This window comes from Bactrocera neohumeralis, chromosome 5 (assembly GCF_024586455.1).
Source record: "Bactrocera neohumeralis isolate Rockhampton chromosome 5, APGP_CSIRO_Bneo_wtdbg2-racon-allhic-juicebox.fasta_v2, whole genome shotgun sequence".
Classification (NCBI taxonomy): Eukaryota; Metazoa; Arthropoda; class Insecta; order Diptera; family Tephritidae; genus Bactrocera; species Bactrocera neohumeralis.
This window is the reverse complement of record NC_065922.1, coordinates 78,780,541-78,799,294: the sequence shown is the minus strand read 5'-3', so window position 1 is coordinate 78,799,294 and position 18,754 is coordinate 78,780,541. Positions and strand designations below refer to the sequence as shown.

General features: G+C 39.0%; 1 protein-coding gene and 1 long non-coding RNA gene across 2 annotated transcripts in view; one reads left to right on the top strand and one right to left on the bottom strand.

The window, feature by feature from the left end:
* The window catches only part of LOC126760300 (uncharacterized), a 63,094-nt gene that overhangs the window by 36,501 nt on the left and 7,839 nt on the right, over window positions 1-18,754 (top strand). Inside the window, exon 2 of the long non-coding RNA XR_007667183.1 lies at window positions 453-527. This is a non-coding gene — a long non-coding RNA (uncharacterized LOC126760300). The remainder of the gene's footprint in view (window positions 1-452; window positions 528-18,754) is intronic.
* On the bottom strand, window positions 14,822-18,687 carry LOC126760281 (uncharacterized). The gene has a single exon (XM_050475806.1). It carries the CDS (start codon window positions 16,285-16,287, stop codon window positions 14,947-14,949), a length of 1,341 nt encoding a protein of 446 aa, XP_050331763.1. The 5' UTR covers window positions 16,288-18,687; the 3' UTR covers window positions 14,822-14,946.

Sequence of the window (18,754 nt, the reverse complement as noted above, 5' to 3'; positions counted from 1 at the left end):
CATTTATCGGGCAATTACTACCGGTGACCCTTTTGTTAACATTAATTGGTCAATTACCTTTTTGTTTACATTTTGCTCACATTGACTCTTGTGTTTACACTTTATAGGATCAATGACCCTTTGTTTACAATTTATGACCCCTTTAAAATTGTTCAGATAGGACCTCTATATATTGTCATACAAATTGACCGATCAAGAACAAATACCTGTATGGATTTCACATGATATCCTCACACAATTTGGCATGCACCAAAAAAAAACGTTCTGAGGTTCTTAGTTAAAATCGTATATAACTTAATGGTTAATTGGTACCTTAAAAAACGCTTACTGTAGATAAATAATTGAGTTTTGAGTTTATTATAGAAAAATGTGTTAGTTGTATTTTATAAATATGTATCTAAAAGCCTCATATTAATCTCATATTTTATATCAGATCTATTATTTGTTTTCAGCTCACGTTTCAGAAGTTGTCGGTCAACCTGCACTTTCCGTATCTGATTTGCCTTTGCTGTTGTGGATAAATACATGTATGTATGTTTTAAATATTCATAGTATTTTTTAAATTTGTTAATAACACCAACAAAAGCAAATTACATAACATTAAACTGATTTATTCACATGTATATGCCGCTAATTGTATGATGAAATGATCACAGTTCTGTAACCTCACATATACTAACTTATTATATGCAGAGTATGTATGTACATATATATCCAGCCGATAACATTCCTTGCGAAAATTAAAGGAGCAGCTGCTCCAAAGAGACTATTATTAGAAATAGATAGCTGGCAGCCAGCTTCCCCTGAAATCATTTTGTGACTTTCAAATCACATAATGTTGAGACGCGAGAGTCACCTAAGCACTGGCCAGGCACGGTGCCTGCGTTTCTTTTATAGCGCCAACTGTCAGCCTGCTTCCCGCGAAATCACCTCGCGACTGTTAAACTTCATCACCTTGCGACTGTTAAACTACATCACATCGCGGCGCAAGAGTCAGCTAAGCACTGGCCAGGCACGGTGCCTGCGTTTCTTTTATAGCGCCAACTGGCAGCTAGCTTCCTGCGAAATCACCTCGCGACTTTTAAACTACATCACATCGCGGCGCAAGAGTCAGCTAAGCACTGGTCAGGCACTGTGCCTGCGTTTCTTTTATAGCGCCAACTGGCAGCCTGCTTCCCGCGAAATCACCTCGCGACTGTTAAACTACATCACATCGCGGCGCAAGAGGCAGCTAAGCACTGGCCAGGCACGGTGCCTGCGTTTCTTTTATAGCGCCAACTGGCAGCTAGCTTCCTGCGAAATCACCTCGCGACGTTTAAACTACATCACATCGCGGCGCAAGAGTCAGCTAAGCACTGGCCGGGCACGGTGCCTGCCACCGACCACTTCGATCTTTAATGTTGCTTCCAACGTGGCGTGATCTTGCCCTAGTACGTGATGGGGTGCTGTTTTTTTGCAGAGAGTTTTTCCTATATAAATTTTCTGAAAGATTTGCAAGCACCCTTAAGCAAAAATATAAATTATATTCAGTGCCGATTTCACATACTTAAATAAATTATAATTGTACTCTTTAAAATTTTTGCATATGGCTCAAGTATTCTTTAACATATAAAAGGATACGCCTTTTGTTCCATATCATGTATATAAACGATGCCCATGTAACCCCTTTAGACACTTACATATGTACATATGTGCATAGTTAGAGCGATTGCCTCTGCATTGTAATAGTGAGAAAAATGATGTGTCAGCCGCACCTATGAATTACATTTTGTAACAAAATGTTTTTCTTCGTTTGAAGTACAATTAAATGCGCATCACTTGTTTTCTAAGGTGGCGAAATGACAATTATTCCTTCTTCAATCGAATAGGTATACATGCTGCATACGCCCTGAAGTAAGACGTCTGAAAAAGGATCGCAGGATATGACTGTTTAAGTTGTCGTTACTCGCTTGTTGAACACATTTCGTATGCAAAATATTCACCAATGTGCGAATAAATTTTAATGACATTTACTTTCACCCTATACGTACGCATAAGTACATAAATACATATGTAAAAGCGCGCAAAGTGGTTGCAGACAGTGGCGTAGCTAGGGGGGGCGAAGGGGGCCGTCGCCCCGGGCGCAACGTCTTGGGGGCGGAAAAACGATCTTCGCCGGTTTTTAATATTCAGAAAAATACTTCAACAAATTTGTTTACAAAATTTATTATAAAAGATAAAGAGTTGTACACTCACAATGTAATAATCTGAATAACAATGAAAAATATTAATTTTTACTCGAATACTCTTCAGTCTTTGAATTTGTCTTATATCTTTCATAAAAATAGTGATAGAACTTAAAGATGCACTTTTCTAGCTTTGTCTAGCGACGTGTCACTCTCACAGTTACCCTATGCTTTGAATGAAACAAATACTTTAATTTCTCCAAATTTTCAAAAGTTCAAAAATTCTAGTTCCTAAATTTTATATACTTAATATCGAAGATATTTTGTAAAAATTCACTTTTGTTTGAACCACCTCATGAAACTTGTAGGTAGGTAGATTTTTTTTTTTAGATCGCCGAAAAAACAGCCCTTGGTCGGATAAAATTCGAGTCAATTCCGGTACTTAGAACCGGCTGTCGTGGTTCGATTCTTCAATAAAAAATTGCAACATCATACTTTATATGATCGACGGTCGTCTGACGTTGGCACAAAGAGCACTGTGTGAGTTCGTTAAGTAAACAAGTACTATTTGAGAGGTGTTTTTGGTTATCCCTTTAAGTGTCGTTCTATTTTAGGAGTGCCATCAGCAGCATTATGCGAACAACCTTTAGCGAAATAATTGGACAAGTCGTTTTTATCTTTCTAATATTGGTGATTTTCGCTACTTTTATCAAGGTCAATGTGCGTCTACTGGAAATGAGACTAACGGGTAAATTACTGGTAACCCAATAGCGCTGTTAAACGTTTCTATGAGTTAAGATTTCCTAAGTTTGAATTGGCAAATTTAATCAAGATTCTTGTGTACGTTGCACGGTTGTTCATCCCTTTCTGCTGCAAATGACTTATGAGTTGCACGCTGTGTATGTGTTAGTTTTCGCGCCATTTAATGATGTTATAGTGATTTTTATCAAACTTATTCAACTTTCTAATTTAGCGACTTTAACATTAGCGGTAGGCTCCCTAAGTTGTTTTCAATTATCATTACTCTATTTAACATCTTTTAAAACAATTTCAATTATAAAAATTCTAAACCCAAAATGTAAAAATCATTAATCATTGGTGAGCCTATGCAACCGCAAGATCGTATCCCTCCATTGCATTTATGCCACAATCGTGTAAAATTCACTGCTGTGTGTGGGCTAATGTTTGAAATAACGAACCACATGTACTATAAGCGCAGTTCTTATGTTATAACTGTATTTGCCTATACATACATACATTTATATTCGCGAGACGGTATGCAATGGCGCAGCCCAATACGTTTGCATTGGTAGTGTTGACAGCGGGTTAAATAAACTGTCACACAATCGGGTTAAGTTTAAAGCAATAAACACCGAAATGAACGAACATTTAAAATTGGTAAAATGACGTTCTTATCTTGCAACACAATCAGTGGGCGGTAAGAAAAAACGGTAAACCACAAAATTAAAACACATACATACATACATACTCATGTTGGCTTGCGTTATCACTATTATCACGTGTTAGAATACATACAGTTCAGTTGTTAATGACCAAAACAAAAGGATCGAGACCCCCGAGGCAGCTGACGACGGCGCACATTAGTCAGAGATGCAGCCAATAGCCGGTCTGTGGTTATGACTGGCCACGCGCGCAGCACATTAACGTGTGTCCGATATGATCTTAGCAGTTAGATTATGTCGCTTGACCGGATGTTGGCTATTGCAGCATGATGTAATTTTTTGTTTATCACCTGAGAGTCTATAAAGAACGACAATGCGGTTTCGTGTGCAGCTTGATGATTGCATACCTACATATAGTACATACATATGTACATACACAAAGTAACATAAATATATACATAAAAGAGGGATTCTTAAAGCAGCGATGTACAAACGTTCTGTGTACATACATATATATATGTATATATATATATATACATACAAGGTCCGCTGCAAAAGAAACAGGACTGTTAAAAAAAACATCAAAAAATTAATATTTTTCAAAAGTTATATTTTTTTTATTCAAAGTAGTTTCCTTGTGCTTCGATATAGCATTTAGCCCGGTCAATTAGCATTTCAAATGAGTGTTTAATGTCATTTTTCGGAATACTCTTGAGAATATCGGTCGTCGCCTTTTGGATAGCTGAAATGTCCTGAAACCAGTGTCCTTTCATGGGCAAATGAAGTTTTCCAAATAGGTAAAAATCACAGGGTGCCAGATCAGGTGAGTAGGATGAGTGATTAATGGTTAATATGGAGTTTTTTGTCAAAAAATCAGTGACAAGCGTCGACCGATAACACGGCGCATTATCGTGCAACAGGCGCCAGGTCCCTTCAGAACACCTAGGTAAAATACAGCATTAATCGTTTGGCCAGGTGGGACGAACTCTCGGTGTACAATACCCTCGGAACCGTAAAAACAAATCAGCATTGTCTTTATTTTTGACTTCTGAAGACGACCGATTTCTGATCGTCACAGAGGTTCTCACGACCTTCTTGGAATCGCTTAATCCACTCATGCACATTACTACGGGATAGGCGCTGATCACCATAAACTTTTTTCATCATTTAAAATGTTTCAGTAAACGTTTTCCGAGACGCGAGACGCATTTGCAGACAGAAGAAGAAAGAGGCCGAAATGCGTGAGTACGAAGAGCTTGATAAGCTGGCCGACAGGGGTAATGCTCGAAAATTCTACGAAAAAATGCGGCGGCTTACAGAAGGTTTCAAGACCGGAGCATACTCTTGTAGGACCCCCAAAGGTGATCTAGTCACTGATGCCCAGAGCATAGTTAAATTATGGAGGGAACACTTCTCCAGCCTGCTGAATGGCAGTGAACGCACAACACCAGGAGAAGGAGAACCCGATTCCCCAATCGATGACGATGGAGCAGACGTTCCATTACCCGACCATGAAGAAGTTCGAATAGCAATTGCCCGCCTCAAGAACAACAAAGCGGCAGGGGCCGACGGACTACCGGCCGAGCTATTCAAACACGGCGGCGAAGAACTAATAGGGAGCATGCATCAGCTTCTTTGTAAAATATGGTCGGACGAGAGCATGCCCAACGATTGGAATTTAAGTGTGCTATGCCCAATCCATAAAAAAGGAGACCCCACAATCTGCGCCAACTACCGTGGGATTAGCCTCCTCAACATCGCATATAAGGTTCTATCGAGCGTATTGTGTGAAAGATTAAAGCCCACCGTCAACAAACTGATTGGACCTTATCAGTGTGGCTTCAGACCTGGAAAATCAACAACCGACCAGATATTCACCATGCGCCAAATCTTGGAAAAGACCCGTGAAAGGAGAATCGACACACACCACCTCTTCGTCGATTTCAAAGCTGCTTTCGACAGCACGAAAAGGAGCTGCCTTTATGTCGCGATGTCTGAATTTGGTATCCCCGCAAAACTAATACGGCTGTGTAAACTGACGTTGAACAACACGAAAAGCTCCGTCAGGATCGGGAAGGACCTCTCCGAGCCGTTCGATACCAAACGAGGTTTCAGACAAGGCGACTCCCTATCGTGCGACTTCTTCAACTTGCTCCTGGAGAAAATAGTTCGAGCTGAAGAATTAAACAGAGAAGGTACCATCTTCTATAAGAGTGTACAGCTGTTGGCGTATGCCGACGATATTGATATCATCGGCCTCAACACCCGCGCCGTTAGTTCTGCTTTCTCTAGGCTGGACAAGGAAGCACAGAAAATGGGTCTGGTAGTGAACGAGGGCAAAACGAAATATCTCCTGTCATCAAACAAACAGTCGTCGCACTCGCGACTTGGCTCTCACGTCACTGTTGACAGTCATAACTTTGAAGTTGTAGATAATTTCGTCTATTTAGGAACCAGCATTAACACCACTAATAATGTCAGCCTGGAAATCCAACGCAGGATTGCTCTTGCCAACAGGTGCTACTTCGGACTGAGTAGGCAATTGAAAAGTAAAGTCCTCTCTCGACGAACAAAAGCAAAACTTTATAAGTCGCTCATAATTCCCGTCCTGCTATATGGTGCAGAGGCTTGGGCGATGACAGCAACCGATGAGTCGACGTTACGAGTTTTCGAGAGAAAAATTCTGCGAAAGATTTATGGTCCTTTGCGCATTGGCCACGGCGAATATCGCATCCGATGGAACGATGAGCTGTACGAGATATATGACGACATTGACATAGTTCAGCGAATTAAAAGACAGCGGCTACGCTGGCTAGGTCATGTTGTCCGGATGGATGAAAACACTCCAGCTCTGAAAGTATTCGAAGCAGTACCCGCCGGGGGAAGCAGAGGAAGAGGAAGACCTCCACTCCGTTGGAAGGACCAAGTGGAGAAGGACCTGGCTTCGCTTGGAATATCCAATTGGCGCCACGCAGCGAAAAGAAGAAACGACTGGCGCGCTGTTGTTAACTCGGCTATAATCGCGTAAGCGGTGTCTACGCCAATTAAGAAGAAGAAGAAACGTTTTCCCAAGTTTAAAACAAAACTTAATATTTGCTCTTTGCATTTTACGACCGATGACCAAAAGCTGCTGTCACTTTTTGATCGATAACATCGATTGTAGTTATCCAATTGTCTTAAAATTTTTACGAAATGTCAACAAGAGATCGAACTTTTTATTTCATATACCCACAGATAGGTAGCGCCACCAGAAACAGTTATATTTAAAAAGTCCTGTTTCTTTTGCGACAGACCTTGTATATGTAAGTATGTATTATTACAATGTGTGTTTGTTATACTAAGAGGCAGCAAAAAAACATTGTTTTATAACAGATCCATTCAAGTACATACATACATATGTATGTCTGGCAAACAAATATAAACGTACATATGTATGTACGTATAATCCAGAGATATGCATGCACTGTACATATGTACATATGTACATATGTAAGAACTTCCGTGCAAAGCAGACTTCTAAACCTGTGCTAAATTCACAAGATCAGCGCGCCAACTAAATAGCTAAGAAGTTGTCAGTAGGTCGTTACGTTTTTATGACTTCAAATTTAATTTATCCTTTTTGGCTTAACGCTTGAGTACGCAAGTGCGTACTTATAATTCGAAATGGTCAAATGTGAGCCTAAACGTTTCCAATTATTTCTGTAAACAGACACGACACATGTCGAATTGCCTATTCTTCGTAATGCATTCGCTTCTCTTTTGTTGACCATATGGTAGCGAGGAAAATCTTTTGCTCCGGTTCATATGTATGTCCTGCACGGTTCAGCTGGATGGCATTCATATAATATACAAGTTTTACGCTTCGTCGCAACTGCCGACACAATTTCCATTCAAATGCTGACGTTTTGGGAAGTAAATAGTAGAATGTAGTAGAAAGCAACCCAAGTGTGTTGGTTAAACCGTTTTGAGCACATTTATGCAATAATTATTTGAATAAATGTACATACATGTGTATGTATGTATGTATAGTATGTATGCAAATACCCACTTGCTTATAATGTTCTTTCTCACTGCTTATAAGAGGATTGCAGTTAAAGGAACCAGTTGCATGAAAATTAGAAAAAGTAGAATACCTGCGGCAACGGCAGAGCAACACTTTTCGACTTTAGCGAAAAAAACGAAGATGATATTGATTATTTATGGAGTCTATAAACGAAATATTTAAGGGAATGTGTGTACTTCTTAAGTCGTAACATATTATAAACCAGATTAGCTAGCTTCCCAAACTACTCTTTCACACCAACTCCATCCATAGTAAAGTATGTACGTACATATGTATATTTATTTATGGTTTTATAGGTCATTAAAAAGTTGACAGCCAAAAATGGTTTATATTTTGAATTTCCTACTTATCACCTGCTAGTAGCTATATGTAGCTTTCAGTCTTTACCAGGGCAACTGTCCTGCAGGACAACGGCAACGGTCAGTCATGGGGAGCCAATCTACCGTCGCCCGCACTTACCTGTTAACGTTTTGATAAGAAATCAATAGGGGAAGGCTCCTTTGAACATACAACCGAAATATAGTAATTGCAAGTATTTTGGTCAAAGAACTAGGTAAATGTGAGGAGTGTATATTTGTATGTTTGTACGCATAAAAACGAACCTGAGGGCATGTGGTTCGCCAGTACAGGTGCATCAATAATGGAATGCCTTGATCCGAGCAATGTTAACTAAGCCGCACGTATATACATACATACATACATATGTCTATACATAACATGTGTGAGGAATTGAATATTTACATAAAAGGCGCGCACGCGCGTATAATCTCAGTATGCGCCAGTATGCCCTGCTTGGGCAGATGTTTTTAGTAGGTAGAAGTTCCAACAGCAATAATGAATGGAATTATTTGAGGTTGCTGTGTTATTGTCAAACAAAGACATAGAAGTAAGCGTTGGTAATAAGTATTTGCTTCTTTATTTGTGTCTTCTTATTCGTACTTGTATATTGTTTGATTGGTTTCTCTGCACCGGGCAATGCAGCACGTGCTGCCGGCCAACGGAATTTTCAGTTCGTCCTTTATCTCTCTGGTCGCTTGCAGAGTATGAAAGTCATTTGTAATAACGCTGTGTGAATGTGCCAAATTAGGCAATCTTGTGTGTTTATATGCCGTTCCGTCCACCGGGACCATATGCGGGTATGTCCTGCGTGAAATTTTCGGCACATACAAATATAAAATAGCTGTTTATTAATGATATTTTGCACATGTCCTGTCATCGTTAGTGCCTTTTTTGATTTAAGGTCCAAACTCTATTAGTGCTTTGATTAGATTGATGTGTATGTCGCCTCACTCGAACGCTGGACGAAGAACAATAGCCGCATTAGCGGACACACACACATCGCTTTAGCTCAGGCACATATGTATGTACACTAGAACAGGTCGATTTTTTTCTATAAAATCGCGTATGCGAGAAATGTTTCTCGGATCATTCTAAACATGTTTGGCTAAGAGACTGTGGATCTGAAACCGGTTTCGAGCCAGTGATTTTTAAGGCTAACTTTAATTAATCTGCATAATCGGTTGTATAGTTCTGATAAATGATCAATAAAATATAAAAATGCAGTTACGTATTGAATTTAATTCGTATATCGCAAAATTTAACGAAGAAATTTTTTGATCACTAAAATTATCACATTAAAAATCGCTGGTTGAAAACCGGTTTTAAGCCCATAGCATTCAGAATGATCGCTTATACGATTTTTAGCTCCCTGTAAATCAAACCACTCTAATATGAATGTACTTACATACATATGCACATACGTATGTACATCGCCAACATCTCCTCTCTGCTTGTACAAGGAACCCCTATTGATTATCGAGTATTACTTGATTAACCCCTATGCGCAGAATATTTCCAATTTTTGTACATGTACATATGTATGTACATACATAAATGTGTTTTTATGTAATGATAGGAGCGCTGTTTTATTCACTTAATGACTTCATCAAAAATCTATAAAATGAACAGGCAATTACTACGAGATGCTGTGTTATTAAAAAGTGCTGAAAGCAAATGAGCTCTAAAGTTTTTTAGAGTTCTTGTGTGTGTTTTATTAAAGTAACAGTTAAAACTGTGAATTCTGATTACAGACACCGTTATATGTGGAAAATTTATTATCCTCGCATAGGGTATATTTTGATATCGTCTCGGGAACGGTTTATTTCTTTAATGTGAAAAAGATCAATGCCGTTACGATGCAATTTTCAGACTTTTCTTAACAATAAGGTTCGCAAGGTGGCGTCAATTGGAGATTCCAAGCGAAACCACGTCCTTCTCCATCTGGTCTTTCCAACGGAATGGAGGTCTTCCTCTTCCTCTGCTTCCCCCGGCGGGTACTGCGTCGAATACTTTCAGAGCTGGAGTGTTTTGGTCTATTCGGATGACATGACCCAGCCAGCGGAGCTACTGTCTTTTAAATGGCTGAACTATGTCAATGTCGTCGTATATCTTAAACAGCTCATTGTTCCGTCGAATGCGATATTCGTCGTGACCAACGCGCAAAGGACCATAAATCTACCGCAGAACCTTTCTCTCGAAAACTCGTAACATCGTCTCATCAGATGCTGTCATCGTCCATGCCTCTGCACCATATAGCAGGATGGGAATAATGAGTGACTTATAGAGTTTTATTTTTGTTCGTCGAGAGAGAACTTTACTTCTCAATTGCCTACTTAGTCCGAAGTAGCACCTGTTGGCAAGAGATCAACTATCAACTAAACTATTGCAGAGTGTTTCAATTATTCTTCGTTCTCAATAGTCGTTCAAAGGAATATTCTTCCCACTTTGGAAAAGATCGTTTTCACTCACATATACATACGTATTTACATAGCAATTAGCGATTGATTCCGATTTTAAATGTATTTTACCCTTAGCCGATTCTAGCTCCCATAATTTGATTTCATTTGCTCAACTGACCATAAACATTTGTTGTCCATTATGCATAATTTCCAAGTTATAAACAAGTAACTGATTCATTTTCTCATGAAAGTTTTCATTTTCCGGCTACGGGAAAGCGCCCACATCACCTTGACTGCCTTGACGGCTTTACTTGTTTCCTGTCCACGCTGTTTTGTTTACAGTTGACAAGGGTCATCTACATATATTTAAAGCCATGTACATACATACTTATGTACATATGTATGCATTTACAAATATATTTTCGTCCAGTCAAGCATGAATAGTTGTAAAGAAAGTGTCAGGCAGCGAGACATGCAAGCATTGTTTTCGTGCGGATATTGTAGTCACTGGTCAATTAAATAAACGCACATAAGAAAGGCGCGTAAATAAAAACATTTAGAGGAGAAATAAGAAGTCGGTCGGCGCGGTCGCAGCGTGTCCCGTGGTCATTAACCGCAATCTGAGAAATCTATTATGATAAGCTTGAGGGGTGCTTTTTAGTTCTTATTTTTATATCTTTGAAAACAGTTAAGAATCAATTAATCGCGGTGTTGCACACTGAAGCGCTTATAATATGACTTAAGTAATTATTGTTTGGTATAATGTACCCGTAGTGGCTGACGGCATGTCCGGTTGCACAGGACAGTTAGAAAAGTCATTAATTTTACAGTTGCTTTCCGCAAAATGCACTGCCCACCTTTTTAACTACCCTTTTTATTTATTGATCCTCCGCGCAGTGTGTAACTTGAATTACTCTGTTTGGTAGGCGAATTTGACAATTTTAGGCAAGAGTTAGACCAAATCGAAACAGAATTAAAGCTGCAGCCAATTGTCCTGGAATTATTCTTTTGACTTCTTTACTCTTGATTAGACGGTTGCAAAAGACGGCTGTTTGTTGAGCGCCTTTTATGCCGCTAATTAAGCAGATATGCATGTGAAAAGTATGTATAGAAACAGCACCACGTTTGCCGACGACTGGTTGTTGGAAACAACTTTTTACTTAAGCGCTGTGATTGATCCCGTTTGAGAATTGTACGTGTTTAAGTTTGTTGTGCCTTCGCAGCTCACATAAAAATACAAAAAGTGTACCTTTTTATTTAAATTTAATTGCAGCAACAATATTACCTAACTCATTAGGTGTCGCATGAACGAGCTAGTTTTTATGTGAGGTGCTGCTCTTGCGAGACGTAAGGACGTTGCGCGTCCCATATGGGAATCTTATAATCTTCTAGTCATACGAAAACTTTGCTGTAGGCCTGTGGCATCTGCCACTGTTGGGCTGTTTTCTTCTTTTTTGTGTTTACATACATATGTATGTATGTACATAATTTACATTTAACCCTCTTTTGAGACATATTTTGATACGATAAAGGAGACACCGGCATCCGGACATTTGCGAATGTCCGTCCGCTGGGCTACACTGAGTAAGATTGACACCTTTCGTAACACCGAAATTGATTAAATTAAAAAAGGTACAAAGCACATCGGGAGAGGAAAATTAATAGTAATACAGGAGCACGCACATATGTACACACATTTATGGGTAGCGAGTTGGGAACTAGAAATGAGTGCTGGGCACGACTCGTGATCCGGTAGGATTGGCATAAACATAATGATTTGCATAATAAATTAACAAATATGACAGGATTTACGTATATAGTTGCGACAAACAAATGGGAAGAAACTCAATAAGGTTTTTTGGGTATCCATAGAACGTTTGCGGATCCTTAAAGAATATTTTTGTGGCACATGTAATAATGTGCAGCAATTGAGTGATCGCCACATTTGCAGTTGCTCCAATATTGGCGCGCTTTTATTGATACTGTTGCTTGTTGCTGGCTTCAGATTGAAAGAACTACGAAACATCATCAAAATTTGGAGAACAATGTTACCTTATTCAATACTTGCTCCAGTTACCTTTACGAATCGATATAAAACGCATTCTGGGCTATTGTGCTAGACACAATTCCAACTATTCAAGAAGTAGCAGAGAAGTCGCTCTAGAGTAACAGATCAAAAGAGCAACAAAGACGGAAAGCAACAATGGCCCGATACGTATAGAAGGAGATTGCAAAGGAACACCGTGCTGTTTAAACAAAGTAGAAATGGAAGCAAAAATACAATGTTACCGAGGATCATAAGTATAAAGCGTCCAAAATACTAAGTAGAAGTCATCAGTTTCTCGACATATATAAATATGTATGTATATAGATATGTATTTTTCTCTGCAACACTATCAAAGTGATTAATCAAACTCTCCTTCTCTGCCAACGGTTATACATTATCCTGCATACATACATACATATGTATGTATGTATGTGCGTGTCTTAAGTATTTGTGAAAAATTACATTGCCGCTGGAAAATAATCATTATTTCACGTTGAGTGCTTTTCGGATCATTTTACTTTCATAAATGTGTGATTTACACATGCGAGCAAAAGATTGGAAGCCATCGATCAATTGTTGCCAAGACAAAATGTCACCGCTGATGTAGACGTCGTATGCATGAAATGTGCTCTGATTGCTGATCGATCGCGAGCAAATAGGTTGACAATCCTTCTATCATAATGCAGTAAATGAGTTATTAAAACTCATCAGCAGCAGGCAAATGTTAAATCAATACTTCGACATACAAAATTAATTTGCTTTCAATGCTATAGAACGTGTGTAAATACATACATATTATAGTACATACATATCCACATGTACATGTATATATGCAGTACGGAAGAGCGATTGCGGGCAGGAAATTTTAAGCAGCGACAACTGCATAGCTTCACTCAAAGCATGTACTAGAGCGGAGGAAAATAACGTTTCAATGAGTAATAGAGAGGAACACTTGAAACGATGCGCATACGAGTATACTATATATATACAACGCTACAAGCCATTAAACGCATTTCAAGCAATTCACTTACTTATGTTCAACAAAAGTTACTGAAGAATGGCAAAGAGTGCTTCGGTGGCAATGCAATTTGTGCGGGCAGCGCCAACGCAAACGCCCGCCTCGGCTGCTACATTGTATATGTAGGTCTTATTGTTGTGTTGGCTCTTGACTCGTGCCGCTACTGGCGACAGATGCGCGTTGCGCAAACGCGTACTTCGTCGTTTTCGTCGTTGGCATATGTCGCCAAATTACCAGCCTGCCAATTTTTGGCGCTAAATTATGCATGCATATGTATGTATGTGAATAACACACACGGCTCTCTAAGATATACGGGTATCAAGAAGTCTGCACGCGTGTGTTGCTTTCATTGCCTGGGTACGCTTACCGTACATATGTATGTACATACATATGTATATAGGTAGGTTTGCACACAAATCCTTTTACGTATGTCTGTATGTCGATTCACGTTTACGTTATTCACTTAAGACGCACTGACATTCATTCGTGTAATTATTGTGTTTGTATGTGTATCTATTGCCAGCGTATAGGCTATGGCACAATCTCAGTCACACATTTCAGTTCAAACTAGAGCAGCTGCGGCAAGCAAAAGCTATTAAAATGACAATAAGCCGCTCAACAACTTAGTATAGAGCATTATCTGCGAAGAGTGTACTATATGTGAATAAATGATTCAGAGTACGAAATTTTGCTGATTGTACACATGTGTGTGTATAATGTGTTAAAGAATTGAATAGGCAAAAACTTGAAAACATATTTTTACGTAAGCATCATTAGGTGTAGTGTATTGGTACTGATCCCATTACAATTTTAACGGAATGTTTATATCCGTGTTATTTTAGTGTACGAGTACGAGGAAACATATGCACTTGTAGCGGAGTAGGTTCCTATGCTTATGCAGTAGTTTGTAAGCAGGTACTTTCTTTCTTACTAAAAAGCCAAAGTGTTTGAGACTACTTGAAACGGAAACGGTGTTGAATACCATAACGGCAGCTGTTTGTCGATGACGTTAGCCTTGCGAAATAGTTACACATGTTTCCCAGGCCCTCAGACATTTACGTATGGTTTAATGACCAGCGTCGGCGTATTTGCTGGTAATTTTCATATGACACCACCCGGGGTCCAACTTCAAATGCTGTTCTTTCTTTAAATTTACGCATAATTTAGTCATGGTTTGTAAACACTTGCAAGCCCTTCACCCGCAGAATACTAATGCAATACTGTGTCCACTTTACGGAACTATCCCGCGTAAAGTGCTTATAAGTGGCAGTAAGTTCGCGTAGATAGTGAAGTGTTTACAGAATTGAATTATTGTTAAACGGGGCAGAAATGGCCAATATTATGGCCTCTACCGGTAGTTGCCGTGAACAATTAAAACAATATTAGCTACAAAAGATTACGATTTTATTCGAAAATAAATTGTAAAAAAACGTTATATCAAGTAATAAACAGAAAATGCAACAAATTATAACGCTAATCCATAAAACATATGTATGGGTATGCATATGTATACTATACGATTGACGTCTGATTTGTAAAGCTAAGGCGCCGTTTTGTTGAATTTAAAGCACACAGATCAGAGCTCTCCAGCGGGCTGACGATCGCTAAGCAATTACTCTCCAGCATGATGGAATTGTCATCCAATTCGCTGAAGGAATTGTGACCACTATCAGGGCTTGAATTATCAACCCGTTTACAATTATGCTCGGCCGATTCTGTTAGTTCTTTGTTTGTCGATGTTGGCTCACCTATTTTATGTGTATATTGTTTCACGCTGTCCTTAGGAGTTTTCCGTTTTCTACGCACTGCTCGCTGTCGGCGCAAGTGAAAAATATTACGTTTACGGTTGCTTGTTCGATGTGGAGACCGAACCTCTCGCTCGCTGTATATTGATGTAACACTAGCTGGTCGAGAACGTCGTTTCTTTCGCATTGTTTGTAAAAGCGGCTCTTCATTTTGTGTCTCAATCCAAAATTCACTTAAATCGTTGGCGGGATCTTCTGCAGGTGTGTATGTGGGTGACATTACCATGCACTGCTGGTTATTTGATTGTCTCGCAAACTTCATAGGCTTCTTTTCCTTTCTTGTGCTCTCCAATATCGCGTCTATCATACGTTCCAGCGTTTGATCACCCATTTTGGAAGAGCTCAATGATGCAGTATCATCGCGTATGCTATTCAAAGATCGTCGTGTATGCCTTTGATTTTGAAACGTAGAATTAATTATATTAATGGTTGGTTTTGTTTGTACTATAGTTTCCTCGCTCTTATTATGTGGCAGATATCGCGGTTGATCAAAGTATCTATCAGCAATACCCAAACCGCGCAATGCCAGAATCGGTCCGGGAACTAGGCCGCATGGCGAGTATTCGACTTCGAGAGTAGGCAGTGTAGTAGCATAGTTGACAGGATTGTTCTTTGTTAATATATCATTATCTATACACTGACTTGGTGCGTTAAACTGTGATAAGTTTGGGTTTGGGGGATTGTTTGAGACAGCGTTCTCATAAGGTATGATGTTGGATAAGTCTTTGAAACTGTTAAGCCGACGCAAAGGACCGTTTTTGTTATATACCTTTGAGCTTGAGTGAAGTGGAGTAGATGTCACTTGATTTTCCTTATCCAACCAGTTTTGCAAACGTCGTGAAAGGTAAATATCAGAAGATTTCCGTTTCAGCCTCTGCCGCTTGACGGAGAGCGTTTGTGTTTGGGTGGAAATTATTTCATTAGGAGTGTTGAGTTTTCCCGGGGATAAGGCGCTTAAAGTTTTCAGCTGCAAGTTTTCGGTATTTGCTTTTGATTCGTCCACTGTAAGATAGGACAGTCGCGGTGTGTTAACTGCCCACTTAAGCATTGTTTATAGAAATTTAGTTAAATATCTGCAAAGAAAGGAGAACAACTAATTAATTAACCGTGTAAATTATTAGTTTAAAAAATGTTTAAATTGCCGAATAAAAAAAGAGAAATTGGCACCCGTGTGCATTCACTCAGTTGTCACTTCAGTTTAATTTAACGTACGCAAAACGTTTTTTCCAAATTATTTATTCTAATTTCACTCTTGACGGCATTTAAGGGTCCAGCAGTCGACTCTGCCTGCCGGCATTCCAGCTGCGCAACGAAAGCGAATCATGTATGTATATTCGTCTGCGTACATCGGATAAACAAAGCGCTTATGGAAAAGGCAGTGAAAATCAGGTTTACAAATGATTAACTTCGCAGTTTTTGTTTGCAAGTAAAGTAGTTTGGCCACTCCAATTGCTGTCTTCTGGCGCATGTGCTGATATTCGCGGAGTATGAGAATGTGTTGCTGCCATTGGCAGATTTTCGTCTCAATTGGAAAACAGGAATTAAAAAGCGACTGCTTTTGCAAATTTTTTGCTTTCTTTTGTGCTCTCCCATATTTTTTGAAACTCTTTCTCAGATTTGCGACCTTTAAAACGCGCGCGCACTATTTCCGTACCTTTTATTCCATTTAAATGTAGAGTGGCCTCAAGTGGTGTTCGAGTGGCGATGCTGCCCGTATTGCATTGCGTCTGCAAGTGGTTGTTTAGTCCGCGTGGCTGCGCATGCTCATTTACAGTCTAGCCGTTTTAATTAGTTTCGCGTTGATCGATTATATCCAAAGCTTTTTAGCGAATACCACGCATTTTAAGTGCACTTCAGAAGTATTTAAACAATTCGTAATGAATTATATTACACGCACATATGCACATATGCATGTACATAAAAGTTTGATTAAAAAATTTTTTATAAGGGCTGCTGCTTTGAATTATTACCAATAATAGAACATGCACAATCATACATATACACGTTTCACAATTTTTTACCTTTTTAAGCACTTGAATAAAAATCGTTGTTTTCTATGGTGCTTTTATTTCAGTTGGGGTATAGGCATGTATGATTTTATTCGCGTAAAAGGCACTGACACTGTTTGTATAATATGGCCTCGGCAAACTCGTCCGTTCACCGCTGTGTACAAAACTCGAATGTGAACCGGAGTGCAAGCAGTGCTACGTTTTAACCACTTCATTTCCTTTGGATCGTGGCAGCACCACCTTTTCAAACTCTTGTCATTTTTGAAGAGAGTAAAGTCTCCGCTAAATTATATGAAGACTTTGCTATAATAAGGGTGAGAATTGTAGAGTTGAAAACAAATCTTTGTTGGGAATGAGTGGAGCAAAATTTGGATTCGGGTATACGACATACATATATGTATATATATACATATATATAATATAGATTTATAGATCCATACTTTGAAGTTAAAATTACTTGAAACTCAACATTGTTCAAGCTTTCGCATTTGTTAAGCTATCTGCTCTACGTTTTCGATTTGCAGTTCAGCTCTGCAGTTTGCTTTAAGTATTTGCAAAATTGATTTGTACACAGTGGATATTTTAGCAATATTTAGTAAGGAAGTGCTTAGGAAAAAAATGTTTCAAATGCTTGGAGGAATTGAATCCTGGTTGGAACCGTGTGTATGTACGTGTGTCTGTGTGTGATTGCGATAGTTTTTTTTTTTGATATGAAAGTAATAATTATCTGCGGTACAAGAATTTAGTGGCGACTCATTTGCTCCTCATCTAGGCATGCATGTATGATACATATTTATGTAAGTACACATATGTGTATATACATTCATATGTATGTACATACAATCCTATATGTGTATAAGAATCGATAAAATCCACCGTACAATTGCTTAAGATTAACCGAACATCTGCTCAATCGGCGCTCACAATTCATTAAATTTTATTCCATTGACATGGCTCTGTTTGCCCGCGCATTCAATTGGGCTTTCTTTTCTCACTTTCGTTTGTAACCATTTCTATTTGCTATCGAATTGCAATAACCGTGCTAACATTCCATATGTCCTTTCCTTCTTGCTGGCACCTTTCCTTTCTTCACGACTCCGTACATTTCTTTGTGTAAACATTGCAGAATTCTTTCGCACATTACATCACCTTTAATCATTCGACATTTTTTCAGTGCGGTTTTTTTTCTTCAATATTGTTGTTGTGTGTGTTGTTATTTTTTGTTTTGTGAAAAATTGGACAATTGTTATGAAATTTATTGGAAAGAGGCTTGAGAACGCGCCAATCCGCGCCGAATAGACGTCCTAAAGATGCCCTAATTTATCTTCTGACGTAAACAATAGTCTGAGTATGCGGTGGCTGACCGACCAAACGAGCATTGCGGAAAATTGTCACGTATCATAAGCCTCAAGGAGGGGGAATGTGCCAGAGCCAGCTGTTGGGAAAATATTGTACATAGTGTATGCATTTTATTAAAACATTTACTACTACATATACAGGTACTGC

Excerpts from the sequence above, each read along its gene's own strand:
- LOC126760281 (XM_050475806.1), bottom strand. The coding sequence starts at position 16,287 with ATGCTTAAGTGGGCAGTTAACACACCGCGACTGTCCTATCTTACAGTG.